We start from the raw sequence: 27,690 nt of genomic DNA on the forward strand, positions 1-27,690 counted from the left end.
AGGATGGAAATGTCACAGATGACATGTCAAATGTCATCTACCGAACAGTAGGCACTCATATACAGTAATACAGTTGTACACTGCAGTGCTGGAACATTGTAGCATAAATTGTCCTCTTTCAGATTGGACCTGCTTGGGTGCAACCACTCCACCATGAGAGCTGAAGGGGGTGATTATGGCGGAGTGTACCAGCGAAGGTCAGCATTCTATCAGAGCTGGGTGTCCTCCTTGGTGTCTATGCTGGACTCACGTCTCTCTTTCAGGCTGCTGCTGTGGACCGGAGGCTCCTCTGGGACGTGAGCCAGAGGGTCTGAGCGAATCAAGTACCTGAGAGAGCGAGCGAGAGAGCAGTTAAAGAACTGAGGTAAACACGTGCATCAGTTGTAACGAGATGCCACACGGGAGCTCAGTATTCGGGCACTTTCTTAAACTGATCCCTGCTCACGAACCCGTCACTGCAGGATTCACACTCTTAGCCATAAAGGCACTCCGCATTAGAGAGGAGCTAAATAAACAAGTAAACTGTGGGATGCACTCGCCACTCACCACGAACAGGAAACAGCCGTCGCCATGGATACTGATAGGTGCCTTGCTCGCTCAGCTGTTGTGTTATAATTCATGTGTCCCTGAAACTGCATATCATTTCCAAAGTAATGCACAAAATTGGTAGGGATCTGTTGTTTTGTAAAGCAGTATTATGGGATGTTTGGGGGGAAGTGGAACACATCGACATATCACCTTATAAAGTTCTGGTGCTTGATGTGCTATCAGTTTACCTATTTACATATCCAGTAGACACAGAACAACCCTGCCATTAGTTTGGAGTTGTGTTTTTGGCCACAACACCTATGACGTTCTAGCTCTGTTTTGGCCTCCACCACTCTAGAGGGAAATAGCTAGCTCTTTGGGTGCCAGATGCTCCACTATATTTTAGTACTACTACTACCCATGTATAGTGGGTTTTTTGAACTTCTTTGCTGGAAACAGCTGCCTGCTGCTGCTGGAAAAGGTTGACGAGTGAACCAAAACAGTAGAATGTCAGGTAATAATTTTCTGTCATTTCATCCATTTATAATATAGAAATTATATACATTTACTAATTGATAGTGCAGCTTTAAGTGAAGCATGAATGTACCGTAGATAATGGGTAAAAAGAAATTATAGTTACAAAGTTTTTTGTTTTCACTTTCACTTCACTATTGAAGGATTTTATGTGAATGCACTTTGAGTGTTTCAGCGTTTTTTTTGCATCAAACTGTTTTGTTTTGATTATCACTTCAATTAATTAAGGACAAAATATTCACAGTAATTAAATCATCCACACCTAAGACAGCTAAGAGAAAGCAGAAAAATAAACAGTGGCATTGGTACACATCAAATTACCCTTCATGCAGGCAGAAAATATAATCATAATAATAAAGTTTATAATAATAATAAAAGTTTTTCATGTCTGTTAAAATAGGTCAGAGTGACAAATATCATATATTAATATATATTATTCACATTCATATATTAATATTTCATCCGATTTCCATCTCTTTGAAACAACACAAAAAGAAATACGCAGAACTGGAGCCACATAATGGAGAAATGCTTACACAATATCATTGAGCTCCAGCCTGGTGTCAGGAGAAGGGTTAATCAGGACGTAGGACAGGGTGTTTTGGTGATCATTCTGTTCATCTGAAACAGAAACATCACTCAATCAGCAAACTGGAACAGCCACATCATGCTGGCGTTAGGCTCCAATTTGTACCTGCCATCGGATCGAAACTTTCATGCTCACCTTGCAGGTATCCCAGATTGACTCTGTTCATGACGTCGCTGGCTGTCAGATTAGTTAGGTCTTCTACAAAGAGCGGTTAGACAAGAAACAGAGAAACTTTAAAGCAGAAGAAGAACGTTTGGGAAAGTAAAGCTCTCAGTTAAAAGCATTTGTCCATCCTCACCATATCCAGAGGTGGGGAGGCCCAGATGCCTCATGCGGTTGCGAACCAGCTCTGACAGCTCTTCCCTCTCAGAGCGTCGGTAGAGGTTGAGGCGCTGCTGAGCGATGCGCTGGGCGTGGTCCTTGCTCGAGTCGCGGCTCACTGACTGCCACCTCACGCTTTTCTTACTCAGACGCCGCGCCCACTGCATGCTCTTCTTCCTCAGCAGCGGGTGATCTGATTGGTCGTTGCTGCGAGATTCGTCCCCCCTGTCCTTGGTGTCCTCGCAGTCATCAACACTGACTGACACCTGTGACTGGGGCAGACAGGAAGTTATACCTTTACGGCCAGGATGCTCAGCACAAGTTCAGAAAAATATAAAAGATAAAAAATAAATATCAATGTAAGGCAGTTGGCCCACCACTTTGGTCCAGAAATATTTTAAATCAACCATTGGATGTTTTGCCAAGAAATTTTGTACAGACATTTATGGTCCCAAGAGGATAAAGCCTACTGATTGTGATCATCCCCTGACTTCTTATCTAGCGCCGCCAGCAGGTCAAATTAGCTACTAGATGAATTGGCCCAAAATTTCGTACAGACATTCATGGTTCCCAGACAGTGTCCTACTGACTCCCCTGACTTTTAATGCTAATTAGCAAATGTTAGCATGCTAACATACTAAACTAAGTTGCCAAACACAGAAGACATTACTGGCTAAACGTCAGTTATTATGCTAGCATTTAGCTTAAAGCGCTGCTGTGCCTAAGTGCAACCTCACAGAGCCACTTGCATCTACGCTATTTACAGTATGTGTCAAGACTCTGCTACAAACCAGAGGTCACAAGTGTATTTGTAATAAACATGCTCTTATTATCGAGATGGATATTTAGCTTTGTAAAACTTACAGTATCTGATCTCTCACCTCAGAGGTTGAGAAAATGTGGGATTCTGTCCGATAGATCCCAATAGGAATCTCGGCACTAGAGGAGCAGAGTTTCTGGAACAGTCTGCCATAAGTACTAATCCACAGATCTTCCTCGGTTACTTTCATCTGGAACAAGAGATACGTGGGTAAACTATTATTTAGGTAGTGTCAAATCATTTCTTTCTTCTTGTACATGATTTTCTTCTATCACTCACAGCACAGAGGTATCCTGATCCTGGAGTCGTGTCCAGTCCCAACAGCAGCCTTGCAATAAGGATCATGTAGTCCTTCACAAAAGACTAACATGGAACCACAGAAAAACACTTTTACAACTTTACAAATATTATTACAGCTAAAAACATGAAGAAAATTGAGTAATTTTTCTATCAATGACTGAACACAAGAGGGCACTTTAGCTTTATGATGGCAATGCTGCTTGGTTTCTTCAGGTGATACTGATTCTCTGCTGACACATAAGACACATTCATTTCTTTCACCTGGTATTTAAGAGTCATCTGAGTTGCTTAGGTGTAGGTGTCTACCAACCTGATACAGCAGGGTGTCCAGCATGCTAATACTGAACACTCTGCCTGCTGCAAAGGGTAGGCGAAACATGAAAGCCAAGTTGGAGCCTTTATCACGCTCTTTCTGTGGGGGAGAGCCAGGGTCAACAGCATGTAAAGCTCTGACACTTTTCTGAAGAAAGTCAGATGGAAATGGCAAACACATGACAACAGTGTGAAGACTGGCGACAAATCATCAACAATCATCATTCATAAATGAGACTATACACTTCACTGTGAGCCCTCTTGTTATGTCTTACCTTCTCCAGCTTGGAGAGGGCCAGTGAATAGCAGTCCTTTGCTCTGAACTGCATGAATCTCATGTTGGATGGATGAGTGAGCTCTGTGATAATACTGAGACTGGGAAACAACCTGGAACCAGAGACACGGGTGCTACATTAGAGAAAATGACAAATGAGAATGAGACTAAATATCGCAATTCATTACCAAACTTCAGAAATTATTTTGGAAATTCTGCAATGGTGCAATGCAGGCTCAGTCATTTCATGATAACGTGATGATAAATTAAAGCCCATGTCATGAATAATGAATGACAAACACCATGATAATATCTGACTAATTACCTGAACATCGTCTGTACATTGACAATAGTTTTGGCATCTGCCATGTAGTCCTCCTCGGCACTCATCGTACTCTCTTTATCCACAACAACCAAATTATCGGCGTAGATAATTCCACACTGCAGCAGGCTGTCCAGACTGAAGCACACAAAACAATGAGCCTAACAACAGCAATTTACCTGGAGCATACTGCGCATCCATTTAACACAAAGAAGAAAAAACTCCCCTTCAGATCATTTTAATGAGAAAATAAATGTAATATATAATAAGATTAGAATGCAACGCAACAGCCTTACTTGTCTATGGTTCCAGCCATGTAGTAGACCATAGGAAAACAGCAGATGGCCTCCAGAAAGTGATTATCTGGCCTGCACGAAACATATCATGACTCAATTTGGTTTTCTGTTGCACTTTTTACTCAAAACCACACAATATATTGCTTAGTAAGATAAAAAAAAAAAGAACTAGATTTTTTAAAACATGGACAATGCAGAAAGTGAGATGGCTAGAAACATTTAAATTAGCCACTAACTTGGAGAAAAGCCTTGAATATGTAGAAAAAAAAAGGTGTTATAAAGGCTAAGTCTTGCTGCTTGCAATGTACAATAAATGTAAATGTAAAGTGATGATTGATGTCGCCACTCAGTGTTTTTTAACCTGAGGGTTGGGTAAGTCTGCTGCTGAGCGCACTCAGAGAGATTTAGTTGCTTTATTTCTGCCTTTCCCCCACCACCACCAGCACCCCTGACAGAACATTGCTGTATGCATCTGCCCAGTCCTGCTGACTAGAGACCCAAGGCTGTCGTAAGTGCTTGAATTGCGTATCCAAGTGTGTGGGAGTTTGTATTTGTGTGTGTGCAACAGTGATGGGAATGGTGGGAGAGAGAGCTGCACGGAGCGAGAGAGTTTATTGTTATGTGCGCGTTTCTATGAGAGTCCTGAGAGCTCGCATGTGGGGGCTGAAAAGGGACACATCAGGGTTGTCAATGAAAGCCTGCTTGGTGTTCTCTAAAGAAATAATTTTCTTCATCTTTTTCTCCCCTCGTAGCAATATATATCATTCAGGTTCAAGGCAAAGCAAGTTGCTATGGTTACCGTCTGGAGCTAGCGAGTGCAGCGTTTTTATTTTCTTTGTCGCTCAAAACACACCGTCACTGTGAGCGGTGGCAGTAACCTAACATCAGGACCGACAATGGAGTGCCACCTCCACAGCCTTGTCCTAAGTGCCGGGCTGACGTGAGCTTTTAGCATACAAAATGTTTCCCAGTGTGACACGGTGAAAGACAGAGTGAAGGGGAGGAAAAGGAAGGACGTGTGTGGTTATGTGTGCGTGTTGCGGTGAACTCACGGGTTATCCAGCAGCAAGACAATGGGGTTGAGCTCTTTCCTGGGTCTGTAATAAGCCCTGAGAGGCACAATGAAGTTATAGAGACCGTTCCCTGCAGTCTCAGCAGACACAATGATGAGCTTGTTTTTAAAACCGTAAGCCTTAGCATCCTCAAAGCTGTTGTGCCTGCAGCCCTGCGTTGGGAACACACACACAGACAGACAGAAAAACAGATATTCTAGGTTTGCTGTGAAGGACAGGTATTTTAGGTTTGCTGTGAAGGACAGAGAGGGAATGGAAGGAGTGATGGAGGCAGTAAGTAATTGAGTGACTAAGTTGGAGGAACAGCGACTGCCCACCTGGTCGAGTCGTAGGCAGCAAAACGGGGCTTTTTCAGCCAACAGATGGCACAAGGTGGGCGAGCTCCCAATGTACGGAGAGTTAGGGGGATAACCTTTCACATACCTGCCAACAAATCCAAAAAGCATGAATGACACATTTCATGGAAACGTACTGCATTAAAATAAGGTTTTCTTGCTCTCATTTTTTGTTGTAACAAGAAAGGGTAAGGCTGGTGTCCAGTGTTGAGCCATGTGGAAGTGAAGAAAACGTTTCTTCAGAAGATGAAGAATTCACTAATTTATTCATGTTACCTTGGAAATTAACATTCAGGTTCAACTGCATGCTCTGTAAATTATTTCCAACAGGTAATGAAAAATGTTGTGCTTTGGTTGGACATTTTGTGAGGTTGCATAATGGTAAAGAAGCCAGACTCAACTGGATTATGTATGATTGTTTATGTATCCTGCATTTTGCAGGTTTATCATGTGTTAAATGACTGGTTTGATTTTTTTTTTTTTTTACTCATGCTGAAATTAAACAGCATCAATTGATTGAAAATGGCTTAGAGCTCAAAGACCAGTTTATACAACAAGTGGTTCAATCAGGTTCAAGATAATGTCAAAATGTGACCGATGTTATATGTTGAATTCAAGCAAAAGAATGTAAAAGTAGCACAACACCAGTGGTGCACGAAGCATTCAGAGTTTTTACTTACTGTAAGTACAAGTAGCAATAGCACAATGTAAAAATACATAGTGAGGCAAGACAATCAGGTGTGTGACTATGTGACTTAAGTGTGTTTTTTTTTTTTTTTGGTTTTATGTTTTGTTGTCCTTGTTTTAAAGTGTTTTATGTGTATTTATTTATTTTTAATTATATGCAAAAGTCTGGTATTCAGTATGGGTGTAATATCAGTAACATATACTTAAATCAGTAACATATACTTAAAAGTAATTGTGCAGACAAAATGGCTCCCTGTGAAGGAAATATGATTATATGTTCAATTAATACGCATTTATAAGGATGTTATTGATGTTACCGCAGTCATATTTTATAAACTGATCTTAAGTTGTGTGTAAAATCTTTAACTGCAAAGTAGCAAGCAACTATAGCTGTTGAGTAAATGTAATGGAGTAAAACAACGGTATTATCCACTGAAATGTACTGAAGTAGGAGCATAAAATGTGATTGAATAAGTAAAGTAAAGTACAAGTACGTCAAATTTATACTTACTTTCCATCACTGGAAGATAGAGACAACCTGTCTGTAATTTCAGGGTCATTAATACCAGGAGATCATTAAATAGCTGTTGCTCAAAGTAACTCTAGTACTCTTTCCACCACTGCATATATTTGTTTCGCTGTTTGCTCTGCCTCCTCGTGGTTCAGTTTTTAAGATACAGGCATTTATGTACACACAGAAAGACAGAAATCTTACTCAGTAGACGAATGGCCTTTCTCATCGGTGAAGACGGAGTCATCTTCTGATTGGTCGCCAAGGAGGTCACACGGCAGAATTGAGGAGGAGTCGGCGATCTCTTGAACTGGAGCTATGCTCGGCCGGCGGCCCCCTGTTCCGTTTACTGTAGGTGGGACTAGTTTACCACCTGAGGGGTCGGGTGGACTGGTATTCTGAAGATCCATGGCAACGGTGCCTGTGAAATACATTCACCTGAGCTTTAAATCACACATAAGGAACCAGTGTCTCCACAGTCAATCCAAACACGCTCTATCTTCTCTCACCCATGCTAGCGATGATGCTGTGCACGGGAAGCTGTGAGGGTCCGTCATAGATCCCCCCAGCAGTGCGGCCCTTCCTCTCCTCCTGGTTGAAAATGAAGGCTGAGTTCTCCTCCTTGGTGATGTTGATGTAGTAGCAGGTGTCTGTGGCAGCCATGATATGGCGCGGGCCGGGATTCAGCAGAATGCTCTTGTTGTCTTCCCTCTTTATCCCGATCAGACACACGCCGTACCTGCACGCCACACATCTGCTGTTAGCATGCTATACCTTCTTGTTACATGTAAAGCCATTAAAACCTGGGACGGCATCGCTGAGAAAGGATAATTGAAGCTTAAAGAAAATGTTCGACATTTAAAACTCTGCAAGCACGTTTAAGTTCCACACTCTGTAGGTGAAAATGTAGTTAGCTAGCTAATGTTAGCTATGCAGATTTTTCATGGATAACATTATTCTTTGATGATAATGACATTGACTTATCAAATAGCTAGTGGTCTGTACATTTTGCTTTTAAAGATTTGCTACCTTTGAAAGGAGCCAGGTTAGCTATTTCCCCCTGTTTCCAGTCTGTATGCTAAGCTAAGCTAACCAAATGCTGGTTGTAGCATATAGCATACAGACATTGCAGTGGTATTGATCTTACCCTCGGTAAGAAAGCAAAAGTGTTTTTCCAAAACAGTTTTGAGATTTGAGAGACGTGTTAGTTAGTGAGTGTTGCAGTAGGTGGATTTTGTTAGAACCAGGCTAACGTTAGCTGTTTCCTTTTGTTTTCAGTCTAAATGGTTTAGCTAACTGATCAGATTTTGTAGAAACCATCTACAGTATAATAAATATCTCTTTTTGCATTTATTTATCTGTGTAAAATTTATATTAAACTAGGATGAGACAAAATAGTCATGCACTAATGCTGTACTTGGTTATACAAGAGGATTACAGTGATTAAATGTTTTGCTATATGTTCAACTTGTCAGCATCTGAAGGAGATGCTTTAGCTTACGTGTCTACTCACTTCTTGTGAGCATGAAAGGAAGCATATGTGAAGCTTTTGCCGTTATACTCTCCAAAGAACTTGCTGTCACACAGTCGGATGTGGTAGACCTCGTTGCCGGAGCAACACCCGTACATCCTCTGCCACTGCTCCGGAGACTGTTGTCCTTCTCTGCATTCAGTCAGGGAAAATACGATCGAAAAAACACTCATTGGGTCAGTAAACCTGATACCTTATTTTTTATTACCACATATGCTAATATAGATGAAACCGTGATAAATCATCTTTTCAGGATGAATCATTAAAGTCGAAGCTCTCCATCTCTTCTCCCCACATCCTTCCATACCCTTGAGGTCATGCTTAGTCTTCTGGTTTCTCTGTTAAAAGCAGACAGCTCGATCCATCTGTCAGTTAGTCTTTTCGCTCTTATATGCCCTTTGTAATGACTTCCGGTAATCACAGTAATTGCTGAAGCACTTTGATGGAGTTTAATGGGCTACGAGAGATGCTCAGCACAACCCCAAGGTAGCAGTTTACATACTTGTTTCTAAGTACTTCTAAATATTTACGTAAGATGGCTTATAAATCATATTTCACTTACGCTTTATGGCTTCCATACAGTAACTCATTCTTAAAGACAAAACAATATGCTCATCATTATCAATATCTCGTGGTTCATTTAAAACTTATTTCCCACCTTGATGAGCTGCGTGTCTCTAAATTCATCTCTTGCACTCAAAGACGCCCACACATGCAATGCAAATAGACACATAAAATGTAAATTGCGTAAACATACTCCGTCATACACAATCAAACAACTAAAATGCATATTCATGTACGTTTTTGTGGCTATCGTGCACAACCTCAAAGCCTGTGCGCCTTTGTCTACACAGAGCGTCACTTGCGAAAGAGTTGCCAGAAACACAGTAAGTGCTGCAGCCCATTGATTCTCCTTTAATCTGGTTTCCCTCAGCCGCTCAAATCAACTTTGAAAAGTGATCGTGTGCATGCTGTGAAAAATCATTTTCCACCGCAGAGCTTTTCACAGAGCTTTACAGAAGACACATCCTAAAAAATCCATTTGAGCTGATGCCTGGCCACTCTCTCTCTTTTTCCCCTTTTGCTTTAATGCACTTGTTTGACTTCCTGCCGTTTTACACAACGACCTAAGACTTTTTCTTTGCTCTGGCTCTTTCACCTCTCTGTGCCAGTTCCACTGAACATATACAGCAGCAGACATGAACGCGGGAACAAAGTTGAACTTTGCTATCGGGCCGAGGATAAATCAAATAGCCCGAGGAGGCTGCTTTGTTACACAAGATGACTGACCGTCCGCGGGAGGTGTGTACGAGGAGCGTGACCAAGGTGGAGGTGGCAGGACACACGCAGTTGAGAGCCAACATGGCATACTTGAACTCCTCCTCGCACACAACATGATCTGAAAAGGAGTAAAAGATCAGAGGGAGTGTCCATGAAGCAGGAGTTATAAAATCATGTATTACACTGGAAAGGTGCTTTAAGGTGCTGGAAATGAGTGGATTATCTTAGCCTCTGATCAATTTAAGTTTATCTTATATTATCTTAAGCTAGACTAGCTCTCTCCAAAATTCCAATATGCACTTACCAAACTTGCTCATGAACACATTATAACGTATATATACTATATCTTCATGTAGTTTTTAGAAAAATGGAAGTAAGGTCAAAAAAGACAAGTTGTATAACAGCATCATAGCTCAGTGAGGGTTAGAACACGCCCCAGAAAACCACAACTTGTTTCCGCTTTTGAAACGGATTAAATAAATGAGATATTACATGTAAATTAGCGCTCTTCTTGGGGTGTTGGTTGGCAGATCAACAAGAGCTGGTGATCATTCTCTGTGGGTTTATTCCCACAACTGACCCATTTCACATACAGGTAGTCATGTGATCCATCATTAATACAAAAGTTGCTCTATTGGAAATCTTACTCTCAGCCACAACCCAAACAAGCGCTTCACTGACAGTGTAGACACTCTCACCTGCAAATTTAACATGGAACTTATTTTCAGGTTTGAGGATCTGGACGTAAAGGGGGCAATTTGGAGCAAAGTCCTTCACTGCCCAGGCTCTCAGGATGGTCTGATGGTCCTGAGGGGAAACAGTCAAAGATAATGCATTCTCATTCTTTCATTATCTAAATAATCTCCTTTAATTAATTAGTAATTGTCTTCGTGATTGACAGCATTAATGACTTGTGTTTCTGTAAACAAATGAATGACAGCTCATAACTGACATCGACTTATGGCAGAGAGTTCAATCCTTGTTGTTATCTTACCGCAGCCATGCGATCCACCTCGTTCCGGCTACTTAAAATGAAACAAGCCTCTGCGTCATCCATTCTGCAGCACCGAGACAAGTTGACAAATAATGGAACAAAGTCAAAATACATGAAAAACAAAGACAAATTTCTCAAATGCAAAACAGCAGGGAGCAAAATCACAAACTCTGGCACAAAAGAATCAGCCAATCAAAAACTCAGCTGAAATGGCTGCTGACCAGTTACAAGACACGACAGCATGACGAGTAAAACTCTGATTTAACATCGCCTCCGGAACATATAGAGAAACACGCAAAGATAGAGCTGAAATGCTCTGTACTGTATATGTGCTGTGAATGTGGAACTGTTTTTGCATATGATTAACATAGCCAGGAGAGTGCAGAATGCAAAACAAGTGTGGGAGGATTTGAAACGGTGCCAGATGCAGGATGTAAGCTCGACGCACACCCAGTCCTCTACTTCTAATTGCTCTATCAGGACCGTGCCAAATGCATATAGTGAAGTTGTAGAACATACTTAATCGAAATAGTACTTTGGTGTTTGGTGTACAGTTTTCCTTAGCTTATGGTGCAACTTTTGCACAGGACTATTACTATATATGTGTTTTTGACTTGCTTCTTCACCTTTGTTTTTTTGTTGCCTTAGTATTTCACACTAGACAGAGAAAAATTCTCCAGAGGCACATATGATACTAATCATTTTCACAGAGTGTGCACAGTGTACCACTACCAATGACAAATGAACTGACCTGTATGTGTAAAATCACTTGGATTACCATTTAGTCTTATTTATATACGTATATCAATGTATATTTCTGTTAAGTACTTGCATGCATGTGATTAAGGTTACGAAAACAAACTGACGTGACACACAGATTGACAGCAGGTTTTTCAGTAGTCTCCTTCACAACACTTTCATGACTTAAAATTATCTGAAAAAAAGTGAGACAGATCCTGTTGGCTTTCATTAGAGAAAGTGGTCCAACAGCTGAGCCTGAAAAATGAGCATGAGGCAAGACGACAGCTCTGATAACCGGTTTACTAAGAAAGTAATGAGAGAATAGAGAAATGACTTGAAAGAGATCTGTGTGACTTTAAGGAACGGAAGAACAATACATATTTATATCCCACTGATCACAGCAATTGTTTGTACCTGCCTAAAATGCAAAATTTATAATGTTTCCATCCTCTATAGATAATTTGATCTGACGTTGTCTTTATTTTCCCTAAGCATTAGGAATATCATCATAATGCAATTAGGTAAACATCTCACACCTGATCCTCCCTAAAAAAGATGCAGACACTTTACAGGCTAATTACTAAGATCTGTCATCCTTCCAGGAGGCCTGTTGCTAATGGTGTTATCAAAATTAGATGATTTGTTTCACCTTTAATTATAGCAGAGAAAAATCAATGTAATTTCTCAGAACTGCTGGATTTAAACGGTAAAGAAAAGTCTTTGCCAACCAACACGTTCAGAAACAAGAATCTACAGCACCACAGTGCTTTTGAGCTAAATGTTAACATAGTTATCAAGTACAGCTGCAGCTGAGGGAAATGTCATTCATTTAGCAGATATTTGGTCTCAAACTAAAGTAGTGCATTAATGACATTATTGATGATGGCGCTAGATGAAAAGTGAAGGGACCACATTACAAATCATTCAGAGGGAAATATGGTTTGTCTATCCCAAATTAGATGGCAATACAATTGCTGTCGAGACTCCCTCAGAATCTAGAGCTAGAGATCAAAAATCAAGGGCTAACCAAAGACAAAAGTATTAGTAGTTTTTCTCATAAATAATTCCCTTTTTTCAGTTTGTGAAGTACAGTATGTTTCCCATCCGATCATTGTAATCTCTGACTCTGCTGTGATTTCAATGAACATTTCCCTTCCAGGGTAGTGGTACGATGGTACAACAGCTGACCCTATGATACAGCAATTAATGATTAATTGACAGAATTTTACTGAACTACAGCATACTGAAACAATTCTGTACGTTTTCCACTAGTATAAGTACTGGAAAAGTTTTTGATTGAGTTGAGTGGGCTTAAATATTTAAAATTTGCAAATTTAAGAGAAAAAAAACTTCTCGATTTGGACAAAACTTCTTTAATCCACAACATCTGCTTGCAAGTGTTCCATTAATCCCTATTCTAAATTTCCCTCTCGATCATAGCACAATGCAGGAATGCCCACACATTAGAGGGCTGCATTGGGATTGGGTCCCTCCGGGTCCCACGGGACCCAACACAAATCTCGCGGGAGCGGGCGGTTTGAATTTTGCTGTGGGCGGGAGCGGGCGGCTAAAAAAAAACACTGCGGGAGTGACAGGATGATGGAGTCAACAACTGAAATCGAAAAAAAGCTAATACAAGGTCTCTACCAGTGCGTCAAAGACACGCAGCCCAGGAAAATGAATCAAACATCCCCATGAGTAATTATTAATAGACTATAAAATGACATGTTTTCTCCTGCGGGACAGGAGAAGACACAAAATCAATTCATTTTTATTATTGTGCGGTCATAAATTCTCAGAGTTTTGCTGGTGCGGGCGGGAGTGGATATACACATGTTGCGGGTGCGGGCGGTAATGGTCAGAAATTCAGCGGGAGCGGGCAGGAGCGGGATTAAGAAAACAGGGCAGCAGGGCTCTACCACACATGCCCAGTTTGTGATAGCATCTCCTTAAGAACAAATCCAACACCTTACAGGCATTATCACAAGTGAAACTGAACAGAAAGTCTCTTTATATGCTTACGACCTCCTTTTATACATTTCAGACGTCACAAAGCCAATACCATATTTGCTCTACATATTCAAATTGAATTTGAGCAAGAGTGGACTTCTGCCAGTCAATACAGCCACTTGAGCCTTCCCTCAATGCAAAATCATACACAGGGTGCACTGGACAAGACCTGAGACTATCTAAAATATGTTCAGAAGTTGAGCCTACATCGATTGGACCTTTACCATATGTTCTGGTCCTGTCCCTCAATAACTCTGTATGTATGTCTGTTTTTAAATCACTTGAGATGGTGAGATTCCCAATCCATATATCAACAACCACTGCTCTCTTTAGGGTCCTGCCTGAGGCAACAGTTCTGCCCATAAATTAGATCTTATTGCTTTCCTGACCTTTATTGAAGGTGTCTGATATATCCCCACCTCTAAAGCTTGCTGGATTCAGGATGTATTGTATTTTGTGAGGTTAGCAAAAAGTGTTGTCTGCGAGGAACAGTTGCTAACCTTGATCACATTTGGCTCCCTGTCCTGCAAAAGCTGTCACTTCAGTTTAACTATAAACAAAGAGTCAAATGTGCAAGGAAGATATAGGTAGGACCTAAAATTAAATTTCTTTTCCCCTTTAATCATCATTTTCATTCTAAAGCTTTATTTTCTCATTATTATTATTATAATTTCCCCCTTTTTCCTCCTTTTACAGTATTTTTTTTTTAAATAAAATCTATCTATCTGTATAAGTACATGTACCTGTCTGTGTATACACATGCAGAACTACTTGTATATATATTTTGCTGGGTGTCAGTGTTACCCTGAATCATCTGGATACTGTGTCTGTACAAAATTTTGTATTAATTTAATAAGTGTAATCTTTGCTCTGCTTGTGGGCCACATCCAGATCATACATGCCTGAAGAAATGGCATGGTAATCTAGCCAATAGTCATGGATAGAGATATTTCTGCCTGGACCAAAGTGGTGGACTGAGCGAAAGACATACAGGCCGACATAGCTATCCTTTGAACTGCGATGGTGATTACTTATAGCACCCTCATTAGGCCAATCAGTGTGAGGATTAAACACCAGAAAACAGTTTGTGAATACATCAACATAACTGCTCTCTGGGCCCAGCGGAGTTAGGATTGTCGACTTACTTGGCTCTTAGCAGGTCCTGGTCTTTGAGAACAGATCCTTGCAGATATATGACCCTTTGAGACCACAGAGGGATCTGCAGCACTCTCCGCACCTGGAGGTCCATTTCAGTTGGGCACAGGATCACCACATAGTAATCCTTTAAGATTACACAAGAACCACTTTAGTGTCTACTATGGAATGCAGACTGTTATCACATTCTATACTGTACGTGTACCCCAAAATATAAAAAAAGCTGATCTCCTGTTATTTGGTACCTGCAGTCTGGGATGGGCGTAGAATTCATTAAGAAAATCCATGAGCAGGTCTATCTTCAGTGCGCTGACACAAAGCACAACATGTTTCTCTGTCTGCGCTCTGTGGCGGCTGTAATTCCCTCCAGACTTCTGTCTCTCCATCCACAGATACATCAGCTCCTCAAACTGACACACAACAAGACGAGTGAAACCAGAAGTCACACAATCAGAATTTACCAAAGATCGTTCCAACGTCTTCCTACCTGCAGAGGCAGCACCACCAGAGCCACACAGATCATAATGACCACCAGCAGCTGCGAGGGCCATATGCGGGGCGTGACGTCTCCAAAGCCCACGGTGGAGAAGGTGACGATGCAGAAGTAGAAGGAATTGAACAGGGAGAGGTTTTTGCCTGCTCGCTCCAGGTGCTGGATTCCACATGTGCTGTGTAGAACAGGTTAGAGAAATGCCAGCGGTTAGGACCACCATGTGCTGTTCACTATGAAAGCACTGTGTTGCGTTTATCATTCATTTCCATAGGAATTCCCTTTAAAGAGCTGCTCCTTTCAAACCCAAATAAATATCTATTCATTATTAATCTCATATCAGAACACAGGGAAAAAAGAGACACAAATTTGAAAGGATGTTGTGGAACGCTCCAAAAACACCTGCTTGCAACATTCGACAGGTAAACAGGTTCATTGGTAACAGGTGATAGTATCATGATTGGGTATATAGAGGTTAAATCAGTCATTCACACTAAATGATGACAGAAGGACCTTTAAAACAGCCAAAAAAAGAAGCAGGAAGTAGCCTCACCCAGTGAAGACCAGGCAGAGCAGGGTGCAGATGAGAATGAGGACCTGGTTGAACATGGCTGAGTTGGTCCTCTGGATCGCTCTGTGGACATCATTCTACCCAATAACAACAGCATAGTTTAGTATTTAAAGCTAAAAACTTAACTCTCCTCATATATAGTAGACTAGCCTCTATCACATGTTCTCTCTGATCTTTCATGTCAGTTCTGTCAGCAATCACTCACACCATTAGTTTAGCTATTCATTGCAAATGGAGATGGCATTGTGGTTCTGCTCTTGGACGCTCCCTGTTGCAGCAGCACAGCTGAACAGAATGAAATACAGAACACCATGATGAAATGCAGACAGGTTTGCAAATTAGCAGAACCAAGGCTGCAGAAGGATCTGTTGTTGCAGCAACAGTACAAATTATTGCTAACATGAAGGCTTGAATAAATCAGTGCAGCGAAATGTAATGGCTGCGATAGATTGGCTGTCAGCTGACCGAGCATAGTGTGACTCAGAGCGTCTTGCCTAAACAAAGTCATTAAAATGCTGATTAAAAACAAGTAATTACCAGAAACAATTAAGTTAATGCCTTTGTTGACTCACAATCATGTTCTCCAAAGCACACTTTGCCAGCCAGCAGTTGAGAAACACGGGGATGAAGATGTTCCTTATTGAGGGCCAGAAGATCTGAGGCAAAAGTGACACATTTAAACTCCTTAGTGGATAATGGTTCATAGCTTCTTCATCCAACTCCATCACACATTAAAAGCTGCACATCAACGGGAAATGCTATAAGCTCCATGCCTATGCTCAGTCTGACTTACAACACTTTTATGGCTGCTATCAGAGTCCACAGCTAAGCTAATGAATCTGTGACGGAGGCACAGCGGTGCGTTGAGCTAAATGCTAATGTCAGCATGATACTGTGGCATGGTCACAGTGACAATGCTAACGTGCTGTTTAGCAAGATTGCAAAAAATTTGTTTAAAAAAAAGCGTAAATAATTCCTCTAAGTTAAATGTATGTAGTTTACTAGTGGGAGAGTTAAGATAAAGAGTATTTCATGGTAATAGTTTTACCGTAATGATGAAGGGAACCGTGTTGATCATCTCCAGAAGATAAGACACCTGGAAGATCTGCTCCCAAATGTTCCCCTAAAATCAAAAACATGCACAGACACTCTTAACAGTTTTACCTGTAAGCACACAATAGACAGTGAGTCACTGCACAGATACATTCCTTAATTGTAGTCTGTCACTTTCCACGACCACTTAATCCTTCACCTCAACCAGATCCTGTAATTACCGTCTATCCTTAATGTAGCTGTGACAAATGACTTGGGCTAATTACGCCACTTATGTACTGTCAATCTCACGGCCTGTAAGTGACTAATTGTACAGACTGTATTCTGTAATCATATTGATGTGCCTGAAGTCTGTATATGTATTTTGTGTGCGTGTGTGTGTGTGTGTGTGTGTGTGTGTGTGTGTTTGTGTGTGTCTTACCTTGTAGCTCAGATACATCAGTAACATAGTCTCCAGGAAACTAATGATGGCCACAATCACCTGTGCAAACAAAAACAGGAAATACTAAACACATAAACCCAGAAGTTTGGTGTTTTCTTATTCGTTTAGATGGTCGAGCATCTGTGGTTAAGATCAGGTGATCAGGTGATCTTACGCTTAAGTTCAGAAAACCTTTGCTTATTTAAATCCGTATATATTTGTTGTGACTCACTTGAATGGCCCAGACAGGAACCTTTCTATCCACCCAGAAGATCAACTCCCTGTCAGACAGAGCACACAACAGCAATTCTCTACTAACAATTAACAATAAAAATCCATTACATCAGATACAAAAAGCACTATTATCTGTTTTTATGCCATCAGTGAGATGAATGCAATCAAAATAAGACTTGTGGATAGTTACTACCTCTTTAGATGTAGATGTGTATTGATAGAGATATAGATATGACAATCTGCCCAATTAACAATGCCCAACATTGATCTCATAATAAAAAAAAACACTGATATCATGCCAGGTTAATGAAGTGAGTACAGGAAATGAGCTGATATCGCACACACAGAATATTGCTCTTAACAGAGGCTACATAATATTTTCCTGCTAATCTGAATATATTAACAGAAATCACTCCTTCTGCTGCTTACCAGTTAATTTCTCTGTCCTGCACTGATCCGTTCCACTGGCAGTCAACACTGCAAAGCAGACGACGGAGAGGAAAAGAGGACGAAATGACACAGAATGGAAAGTTAATGCGTATATGTATGCAGCGAAGTCATTTGCATTTCAAGTGGTGCTTTTCATCAGATTTTACACTCGCCAATGAATCCATCAGTGTCTTAAATTTTCATGCTCGCCTGCCTGTCTGAAATTAGTTTTTAATGATGACCGTCTTCTCACGTTTTTAAGTTCAACACAAAAAAAATGAATTGCCTTTGTCAAACCCGTCAAAAATATATATTTCTTATTTATTTAAGATGTTGATTCCTGATGGTTGTGTAACGTCTCAGAGCAAAACAGCTAAAAAAAACTGTTAGTAGGCATTTTACTGCCATTGTTTCAAAGCTGTATTTCTATTTTTTATAGTTTTAATAATCTATCATTTGTACTTTATATTGGTTTTTCTGTTGTTGTCACATATTTGTGTGTTGATCAGTGGTGGAATGTAACTACTATTTTACTCAAGTACTGTAATTAAGTACAAATTTGAGGTACTTGCAGTATTTCCATTTCCATTTCTTTTCATTTTACATTTTACACAAATATTATCAGTAATTTTGCACTTTTTACTTCATTACAGTTATTTAACAGCTTTATTTACTAGTTACTAAACAAATGAATATTTTTTCCACAAAAAAAACTGTAAAAAATACAGCTGAAACAATTAGCCGATCATAGAAAATCAACTAGCAACTTTTTAAATCATTATTTGAGTCTTTTTTTCATGCAAAACAAGTCATGGTTCCAGAGTGTTTGCTGTATTTCCTTTCATTATTGTGTTGAATAGAATAGAATTTTTATAAACTAGTCAATCAATTGATTACAGAGGAAATAATGAGCAGATTAATCCATAATGAAAACAATCATTAGCTGCAGTCCTATACAAGATAAAAATGAGCTCCACCTAAACCAACAACAACAGTACTTTTAATACTTTCAAGTACAGTTCCTGATAAAACTTACATACTTCTAACATTTTCACAGCAGAACTTTTACTTGCAATGGAGTATTTCTCCACTGTGGTATCACTATTTTTACTTAAGTAAAGATCTGAGACACTTCCATGTGATAATGCTCTGCGTGGACAAACCATTTGTTGTTGCCACTGGGAGCGTTCTGCTGTCCTGCGCTGTGATTGGCGCCGGCGCCCTGCCCGGGGTTGTCCGTCGCCACTCGGATGATGTACAGCAGACAGGTGAGCAGCTTCAGGCAGAAGTTGAACACACGAATCCTAAGACCTAAAGACAAAAGCCAACAACAACACTATAAGACTGCAACAAACATGGGTATACAAGCAACATCAGTGTGTATATGTGCTTATGTGTGTGTATGTGCAGCACTCTGGTAATTCCCTTTAAATCTATGGCTGCTATTAAGAAGCTTGTGGGGTTCGGCAGTGCTGTCATGTTTTTCTACATGCATCTGGGTCTCATTAGGCACAAATTTGTGGGTGTTGCTGTAACATTCCTGTCATGTTGTTTCCTGTTTTATTTTTGTAACTCTACCTCTTGTGTCATTCCAGTTTCCTGTGTTTTCCCGCCTCTCATCAACCCCACCTGAGGCCACTCACCTGCCCCTGATTAACCTCCCTCCCTTCCCTTTGTGTATATATCCCCACCAGTTCCACATGTCTCAGTCAGATTGTCTTTGTTCCCAGTGATTTCACCTCGTGTTTTGCTGCATTTGGCTCTCAGTGTTTGTTGGATTTCCCTGCTATAGATTTTTTGAAGAGTTTTGCCTTTTTCCTGTCTGTTTTGTTTGCCTTAGTGGACTCCTTGTGTTTGGCTTTTTTTGGAACATAGTAAAGACAGTGATTTTTGTTTGAACCTCAATCTGCCTCCTGTGTTTTTCTCTGCATCTGGGTCTGAGCTCACCAGGGCCGTTACAGTTGTACAGTTTATTGTGTTGTCCTGTAATGGATCCTCTAAATTCTGCCAAATGAAGGACGTGAGAAGATGGACTGCAGCGACCACTTACTTGATCTTTGGTTTTTGATGAAGAAAAGCTTCAGGCGCTCCTTGAAGGTGTTTTCATTCACATAAAACTCCACCTGCACCCTATCAGGGAAGAGAGGAAAGCAACTGTCACATTAAGATCAGCAGCACAAACACCAAGGAGCCACGCAGATGTTTTTAAAGTATGTAATTTTGCACAGCGTGAATATTCATTATGTTGTTTTTCTAATCATTTGCCCGAGGAGGGTTTGGTAATTATCTGTCTCTGATTTTGTTCCCAATTACAAGAGAGGGTTACTGTAGGAGATGCAGCTCAATCCAAAGGAGCCAAAGAGCAGCTGTCACAGTATGGAGGATCATTTTTATCGAGAATTAAAATTAAAGGGGGAAATGGAAAATTAAAAGAGAGAGTGCATATTATTATTATTATTTTAGTACTCAAGCTAATCAGGCCATAATTAAATGAAACAAAAAGGAAATTAATATAAGACCAAAAAGCAAAAATGTTGGATGTTGAATGGAAAATGGCAAATGCAGAGCAACTTAGACATTAAGTTGCTCTGCATTTGCCATTTTCCATGTGAGTTTTTTTTTAGTGATCCATTTCTCTTAAAATGTTCTTATATATGTCTTAATTTTCCTTTTCCAGTCACAAATCAGGATTTAAAATTGTTTTCTTTTTCAAATTGCTCCTCCAAAATATCAAATTGTCACTTCAATATGCTTTTTTTATTTTCCTTTCTCATTTAACATTTGATTATGGTCTAATTATCCTGAGCACTAAAATATTATCATAGTTTGTTTCCTTTTAATTTTCCATTTTCCCTTTTAATTTTTATTCTGGGTGACATTATCCTCCTTATCAATGGGGCGACTATGAACACACAAGTTGTTAACACTTCACTATTTTAGCACATGTTTATCACTTACAGACAACAAAGACATTGAAAATTATAATCATATTTAGTTTTTGCTTCCATGCCATTTCAGAATAAACTGGAATTGCAAACTTTACTGTTGGAATAAAGGATAAAGAAAGAAATTCAATTTTTTATCAGGGGAGGCGATCGCTGCCCCTGGTGCCCCCATGTTTAACAAAAAAAATTATAGTTATAGGCAGTGCCCTCGTGGATGCCCCAATGGTAGATAAAACAAGAGAAGACAGGAACAGTGCACTAATGGGTGCCCTTACAATCGAGAAATCACAATGCAGTTCCCTCTATGGAGCCATAACTGCTAGAAAATTAGAATGGCCTCCTCATGCTTCTAAATGGCTAGACGGGTAGTGTTTTTATTACGGAGGTGTAGCAGTCGTACTTCAAATCTGACTCATATAATAAAACAATTTTAATCTAAACAGGGTCTGGAAGTATTTGGCCATAAATGCATCATGACTTTCTGTGCGTTGGTGCCCCTGTGCATGCAGCTGATGGACTTCTTAGGCTTTTTTGCCCCTCAGACAGTTGGCCACTGTCATCAGGACTAACTTTCTTGTGGGTAAAGAGAAAAAAAACCTCTTGCAAATTGTGAAAAAAACTATTTCTATTTACTGTGAAACAATTGTACATGTTGGATGTGAATTTCAAAGACAAAGCACAGAGAGAGAGTCAGTCAGAGAGAACAAGCACGACTCATACAGTAGGTAACTTGGCAACACACAGTTTGGTTATTAGTGCATAGTCTTCACAGAGGAGAGTGCAGACGGGGGAAAAATGAAAAGACAGAGTGCAAGCATGAGAGATGAGATAGAAGAGTGTGAGGAAGGCTGAAAGCTTGAGAGGCGGTGCAGCTGCAGTAATCCCGAGTTTTGCCTTGTGGCTGAAAGGTTCACAGTGGGAAGGAAAAGACAGTGTGGGCTGCTTGATGCACCGACATCCCTTCGGCGTGCAGTGCAACAGCTATTTCAGGTCTGCAGATAAAACTACACTGCAGAGTGCAGAGAAACCTTTCAGAGGTGGAACAATGAAAAGAGGAATGTTCTGCTATGAGATGAACAGACAGCAGCTGCCACATGTGGCCAGCAGCAGGGCAGGGACAGGCTCTGGCAGCAAGTGAGAATTTGCTGTCACATATGAGGGTCCTCCAGATTGTTCCGTGCATATCGGACTGTGTCTCACCCCTCCACCCCCACCCACCCACCCACACACACCCCCACCCACGTAATGGTGCAAGTAATGACCCATAATCAGCTCCTGTTGAGCACACAATTACGAGCTGAAGTGGTCTGACATTAGTCATACTGCAGTGTCACATCGGAGTTTCAGGCAATAAGACGTGCAGCTCTAATCATCCTTTAAAACGACTGATTGGGGAGCAAGTTCTGCAGCTTTCATTTAGCTCTGACACAGGCCTGCTTTTATCAAACCAATTCACCCGAAGGTGCTGATCCGTCACCGAAAGACACATGTTGCTCTGAATTTAAAAAAAAAAAAAAAAAAATACCAGACAGCATGTCAACTGGATCTGAATGGATTAATCAATTAGTAGATCAACAGAAAATTATTCCGTTTTTAATTTATGTCCTTTTTCAAGAAAGAAATACCAAACATGGCCAAGTTCCAGCTGCACTTGTGAGGCTTTGCTGCTTCTCTTTGTCTCTTTCTTTCGTGAAAGTGCACTAAAAATACTTGAGATTTGGGCTGTTGGTCAGACAAAACAAGCAATGGGAAGATAATATCTAGTCGCAGCCCTAATAGGAAACTCTTTATGTTAGAGCTCAAATGACTCATTGATTAATCAACTGACCTAAAAGGAATCAGCAACGATTGAACAAATAAATAAATAAATAAAAATGGCTCTAAAATCTGAATATTTTTCTGGTTTTCTTTGTCTTGTGTGACAGTGAGCTGATCATCTTTTGATTCTGGACGGTTGGTTGGAGATAAGGAGCACAATTTGGCTCAGAGCAAGTGTGAGCAACATTTTTCAACATTCTGTGGCATTTTATGGAGCAAACTTAATCAACAAAATGAGCTGGAGGATAAAGTGATAATGAGAATAATCGTTACTAGAAGCCCTGATATTAAACACACTATACTAGAGCTGAAATATCGATTGATCAAATAGTAGAAAAGTAATGGGCAATGATTCCCTGGCTGTGGCTCTCAAATATAAACGAGTTTTCTTTGTCTTATGTGATAATAAACTGAATATCGTGATGAATAGAAAAGCTATCGGCCTATTTAAAATTTAATTTAAGTCATTTCTTAAGCAAAAAGCACCAAACAGTCGATGGTTGTGGTTTTGGGGTTTTGAAATACAGGCTGCACAAAACAATCAAACGATCAGAAAATAGCGAATCGATAATGCAAAGCGTGAGCTGCATTTTCCACTTCCAGGTTCTTATAACAGTAAAATAATCGGACACGCAGGCGTTTCTGTGCATCTCAGCAGTTTTTGGGCGCGCTTATCAAATTGCAGAGATGGAGCGCACGTTGTTTGCTCCCTCCATCGCTCGCCTGCAAGCGTACTGCATGCCTGCCACTCGTAGTGGAAAAGATCACAAATACAAATAAAAACTTCCCACAGGGTGCTCCCCTCTCTTCCCACTCAGCGCATTCAGCTCCCCTCCGCTGACACCAGGACATCATGCACACCCCCTGCTCCATGTGGCCCTACCTCTGCCCGGCATCACTACCAAACGGGTCCGACCTCCAAGCGCCCACGGTCGGATTGACCCAGGTTGGGATGATGATACTCGGATCCATTGTCCATTAACACCTGCAGCTGCGTCGTGCAGTCAGTCTTAATCCCTACAGTGTAAAAGCTTCTTGACCAACGCGCCTCCCCGCAGCTCTAAAACAACGCACGCACTGTTTGGCGGATTTTTTTTTCTTTTTTTAAGCTTTGGTGGTAAAATAAATAAATAAATAAAACATACCAGTTCCAAAAATAATCTATATTAAAAAAGAAAAAGGATCAGACGAGGCAATGTTAGATTACTCATTTATTTTGAGGGATGAAGTGCTTGTTGGAGTATTTTTAGAAATGTATACAATCTCTCTCTCTTTCTCTCTCGTGCGCGGGCCTGTTGCCACAGCAACGTTGCTATGACTGTAATAACCCTAAGTGATGCCTTTGCAGCATGTTCCTCTCCTGCAGCACTGCAACCCCTGACAAAGCTGCAAACATTCAGACAAACGCTGATTCGTCTGGGGGTGGGGTGGGGGGGTGTTTGCAGGTGGCATCATCAGCTGCAGCATGTCAGTATTTAGAGTGTTTTTGAAGTGTTTTGAGTGAAGCCCTCATGACTTGCAGCCAACGAAGCCCAAAAGCATGAGCCGTCTGTCTTTCTGCTTTGCTCTTCTGTCAGGACAAAGCAAGGCGAGGCGGGGAGGCTCTCTCTGCTCTGCTGATGTGGAGGTTTTGGCATCTCAAGTGACAGACGACTGCCACATAAACAGAGAGACGGATGCTTTTTCCCTTTCGGATTTGAGGAGAAGATTCAGGCAGGAAGAGGCTCCAGAACAATGGCTCTGCTCTCTCTCTTCTGCGTCCCTCCTCTCCCTCCAGCCTCTTTGTCTTCTCTTAATTTGAAGGGTCTGAAGTAGTAATTTATAGATGACCTCCTCTGTGACTCAGTGCTTTTGAAAATACCAGGAGAGGCCACTCCACTTGAACCCCCTTCGCCCACACTGGTACTGTAAAGCCACTCACTGCGGCTTTCCAAGTTCCACGAGAAGACGCTTAGACCACAACCCCTGCCTGTGAAATATGTTTAGCTCAGAAAGATGTCACTTATGTGGAAATAGTGACAACATTTAAAGTGGAAAAAATGTGACAGACACTGCAAATTGTCGGACGAACAGGTGAGAGGAGAGAAAAGGGAGCCAGCACAAATAAGGCTCATAGTTAAACAATGCTGTGTATAGCGTGCACTTGTCTTCCCATGCATGCCTGCCTTTGAGAAAGCAACCTTTTGAGTGATTGATGATCCCTGGGCAGGTGTGACCGGTGGCATTTGGAAGTTCACAGACACCAGCTGAACACCAGCCTGGAGGATGACCACTGAAAATCTCACCTCACATCACTCACCTAAAAACAACGCTATCTACCGGGGACAGAGGACGGTTCGCTCGTGGGGACGGAACGGGGGGGATGATCATAACTGTCTAAACAGGAGCAGAAAACGTGGACAGCTTCATCGAGGAGGAGAGAGCGGCTGCTGCAAGGACAGCTGGGGAAAGGTCGCCTTTGACAGAAAGCGCTGGCAGAGCTTGTTGTTTTTGCTCTTCAAATGGATTCGTCAAATATTACAAACAGCACTGCTGTCTCTAAGGATTGCTTCTGTAATCACATCTAAAATTACATTTCATCACCATGCTCCTGAGGTCGGAACCCCAGATTACATGCTGAATAAATATGTTTAGGAAGCAGGAATATGTACGTATAACTCCCTGCTCTAGATTGCTTAATTCAGCACTGTTCAAACCCTCTGCAATAAGAGAGGAAGGGATGTGTCTTTCAAGTTATTTTTTGACTCTTTGTTTCCGACTTTAGAAGCAGAGGCTATCTAAATCCTTGCTGTAGCACTGTTTTGTATCTTGGGGCGAGGAAGACTGCTACTGATCTCGCGCTCGGATGCTGCAGCAGAGCAAAAGCAGGTAAAAGAGGAGAAAGTGTGGATGAGGAGGGATAGATGGCAGAGGGACTGATGGCAAGATCTCCTTTCAAAATGCTTCCTGTGAATTAGGTCACAGCGTTGTTGCCGAGAAACACGCTTCGAGTCAACCGAACCAAAGTTTCAAATCAGTTCTTGGGAGGATGTGTCAAACACACACACACACACACACCTAGCCTACTTCTTCTCTAAAGTGAATCAGAAACATTTTCTTTTCAGCACCATGGACAGCGCCCAAAGCACAAACAGCACTCACGCCGACAGCCAGAGCCCCCTTCAGACCACACTTGTGAATGTTGTGTGTGCTAAGACTGCAGGGAGGGGGTACACAAGGTAAACACTTCAAGCACAACAACCCTGGTGTAACTTTAACACAAGCACAAACGCTGCCGCTAAGGTGGGTCAAGTGGGGTTTGAATGCCATTTAGGAGAACGTGCCAGCTGCGCCGCTGGACAAAATAAAAGTGCTTTTTACATTTGGAAGAGGGACTAATAATATGTGGCAAAGGGCATCAAAAAATGGAGAATAACTTCAACCTGAAATGCAGCAGGGTAAACCTAATGGACAAGCAGCCTGTGAGGAGCTACCAGGCTAATTTGCTTACAGCCTAATATGCTCCGTCTTTGTTGCAATGTTTGCAATTCAGTCATTTTAAACTGGCAATAGCGACTTGTTGCTTTGAGTTATCATTATGAAGCAAATGTTGATTGCACAGTGTCAGGCAGTGGAATAATGACACCATTAGCGTTGAGCTCGGTTCCCTGTGAGACTCGTTTTCACTGCGCAGCTCTGTGGGAATGAAGGCTGAGTGGTGATCCAGTCCGGTTCGCACCGTTTCTGTCTGCTTTCATGTCTCCATTACGGATGAAATCTATTAATGAATTCAAGCTTTTCCTCCTAATGTGTTCTTCTACTCGCCCCTCAACCCTGACACCAGCCCCTGCTGTATTAACTTGTTTCCAAGAAACAATGCTGAAAATATATATAACATTCTGACAATTTCTCTTGACCTCTTCAGTGAATGTGCTTCTGTTTTCTGTGGTGTTGATGGTTTCTTCATGGAGATTTGGACATAAATGCTGTGTGTCCTGTGTGTTTGGTGGCTGCAGCTCTGAAAGAAGCAGAATCAGCTTGTGTTGACAACAGAAACATCACTTGGAAACGCTGGAGGGTTTTGAAACATCTGTTTCCACTTGAAGCTACAAATCATTTTTCATCTGCCGTCATTTTTATTATCACTTTATCTGCTGATTCTTTAGCTCAGTTAATCCTTTTGGTCCAGAGCTGGCAGAAGATAGTGAAAACAACACAATTTCCAAGATCTAAGGTGATGACTTTGAATGTCTGGATTAAACCCTGAATTTTGCATAGAAGAAGTAATGAATTTTTATAATATAATTTAATATAATTTATAATATAATGATAATTCGAATGGAAAAAATGTATCTACTATTTGAGTTAGCTGCGACACCTGAACACCTCATGTTGGGAGTGGATGGTAACTAGTTAGCTAGCAAGAAGAGATGTTAGCTAAAAGTTATGAAATAGTTAACAAGCTAAAACTAAGGGATAAAACAGATAAGTAAAAGTCATGGAAAATGATTGCAATGAATGGCGGTGTCCATGGGGCGTTTGAGGTCATGTGACAGGGCTGTGGTGACAAAAAGGTGACAGGATTATAACAGATTTAACAACTTATCGTTATCTTTAAAGCATTAAGAGTGTTGTCTCTATCTGATAGTCAAAATCTGGTATCACTCACAGTTTTACACTTTTTTTTCACTTTTGGCCATCACCAAAAAACAATCTGTGACCGTCCAAACTACTTCCTGTTTCCACTTCCTCTCTTCTCTACATGCTGCTGCCTACCTGTCATCGTTCTGGAAGTTCTGGTCCCCAAGCAGCAGGTCTCTGAAGCGGAAGCGGGGCGGCAGCGGAGGAACCTCACTCTCCTGCTGCTCCATCTTAAGGGTGGAGATGTCTAAGATGACCCCGCTGCTGTTGGTGTTGGTCTGGAGTGGCACTGGAGAGGAGCTGGAGGAGGGAGAGGAGAACAGTAAAGGGGAATGAAGGGAGCGGAAGAGGGGAAGAGCAACAGTGAAGAGTGCTGGAAGGACAGGCAGCGTTGAAAAGGAACAAGGAGCAGGAGAGAGGAGGAAGCAAGGAAAGCAAACATGGGATGGAAAAGTGAAGGTGGTGGACTGATACAGGAATGCAGAAGGGAGAGAA

General features: G+C 41.2%; 1 protein-coding gene across 1 annotated transcript; it reads right to left on the reverse strand.

Moving 5' to 3' along the window:
- Positions 1–27,425, reverse strand: kcnt1a (potassium sodium-activated channel subfamily T member 1a). Its single transcript, XM_041959854.1, has 28 exons — positions 27,331–27,425; positions 19,863–19,942; positions 18,976–19,123; positions 17,382–17,430; positions 17,150–17,209; positions 16,724–16,798; positions 16,248–16,331; positions 15,658–15,752; positions 15,102–15,282; positions 14,860–15,024; positions 14,605–14,741; positions 10,709–10,772; positions 10,413–10,521; positions 9,724–9,832; positions 8,416–8,565; positions 7,412–7,641; positions 7,107–7,323; positions 5,687–5,792; positions 5,349–5,521; positions 4,297–4,368; positions 4,004–4,138; positions 3,680–3,791; positions 3,403–3,504; positions 3,072–3,155; positions 2,854–2,982; positions 1,950–2,244; positions 1,599–1,683; positions 1–327 (listed from the first exon to the last, which is right to left on the reverse strand). The coding sequence occupies exons 1-28, from the start codon at positions 27,423–27,425 to the stop codon at positions 210–212; spliced, it is 3,459 nt and encodes a 1,152-aa protein (XP_041815788.1). The 3' UTR covers positions 1–209.
- Positions 27,426–27,690: the final 265 nt, after the last annotated feature.

The sequence above is a fragment of the Chelmon rostratus genome, chromosome 19 (genome assembly GCF_017976325.1).
Source record: "Chelmon rostratus isolate fCheRos1 chromosome 19, fCheRos1.pri, whole genome shotgun sequence".
NCBI classification, from domain to species: Eukaryota; Metazoa; Chordata; class Actinopteri; order Chaetodontiformes; family Chaetodontidae; genus Chelmon; species Chelmon rostratus.

Coding starts and splice junctions, on each gene's coding strand:
- kcnt1a (XM_041959854.1), bottom strand. CDS start 27,425: ATGGAGCAGCAGGAGAGTGAGGTTCCTCCGCTGCCGCCCCGCTTCCGC. Junction 14,742..14,859: donor ACGCCCATCCCAGACTGCAG/GTACCAAATAAC, acceptor GTAATCTTAAAG/GATTACTATGTGGTGATCCT. Junction 3,792..4,003: donor AATGTACAGACGATGTTCAG/GTAATTAGTCAG, acceptor CTCTGGTTCCAG/GTTGTTTCCCAGTCTCAGTA.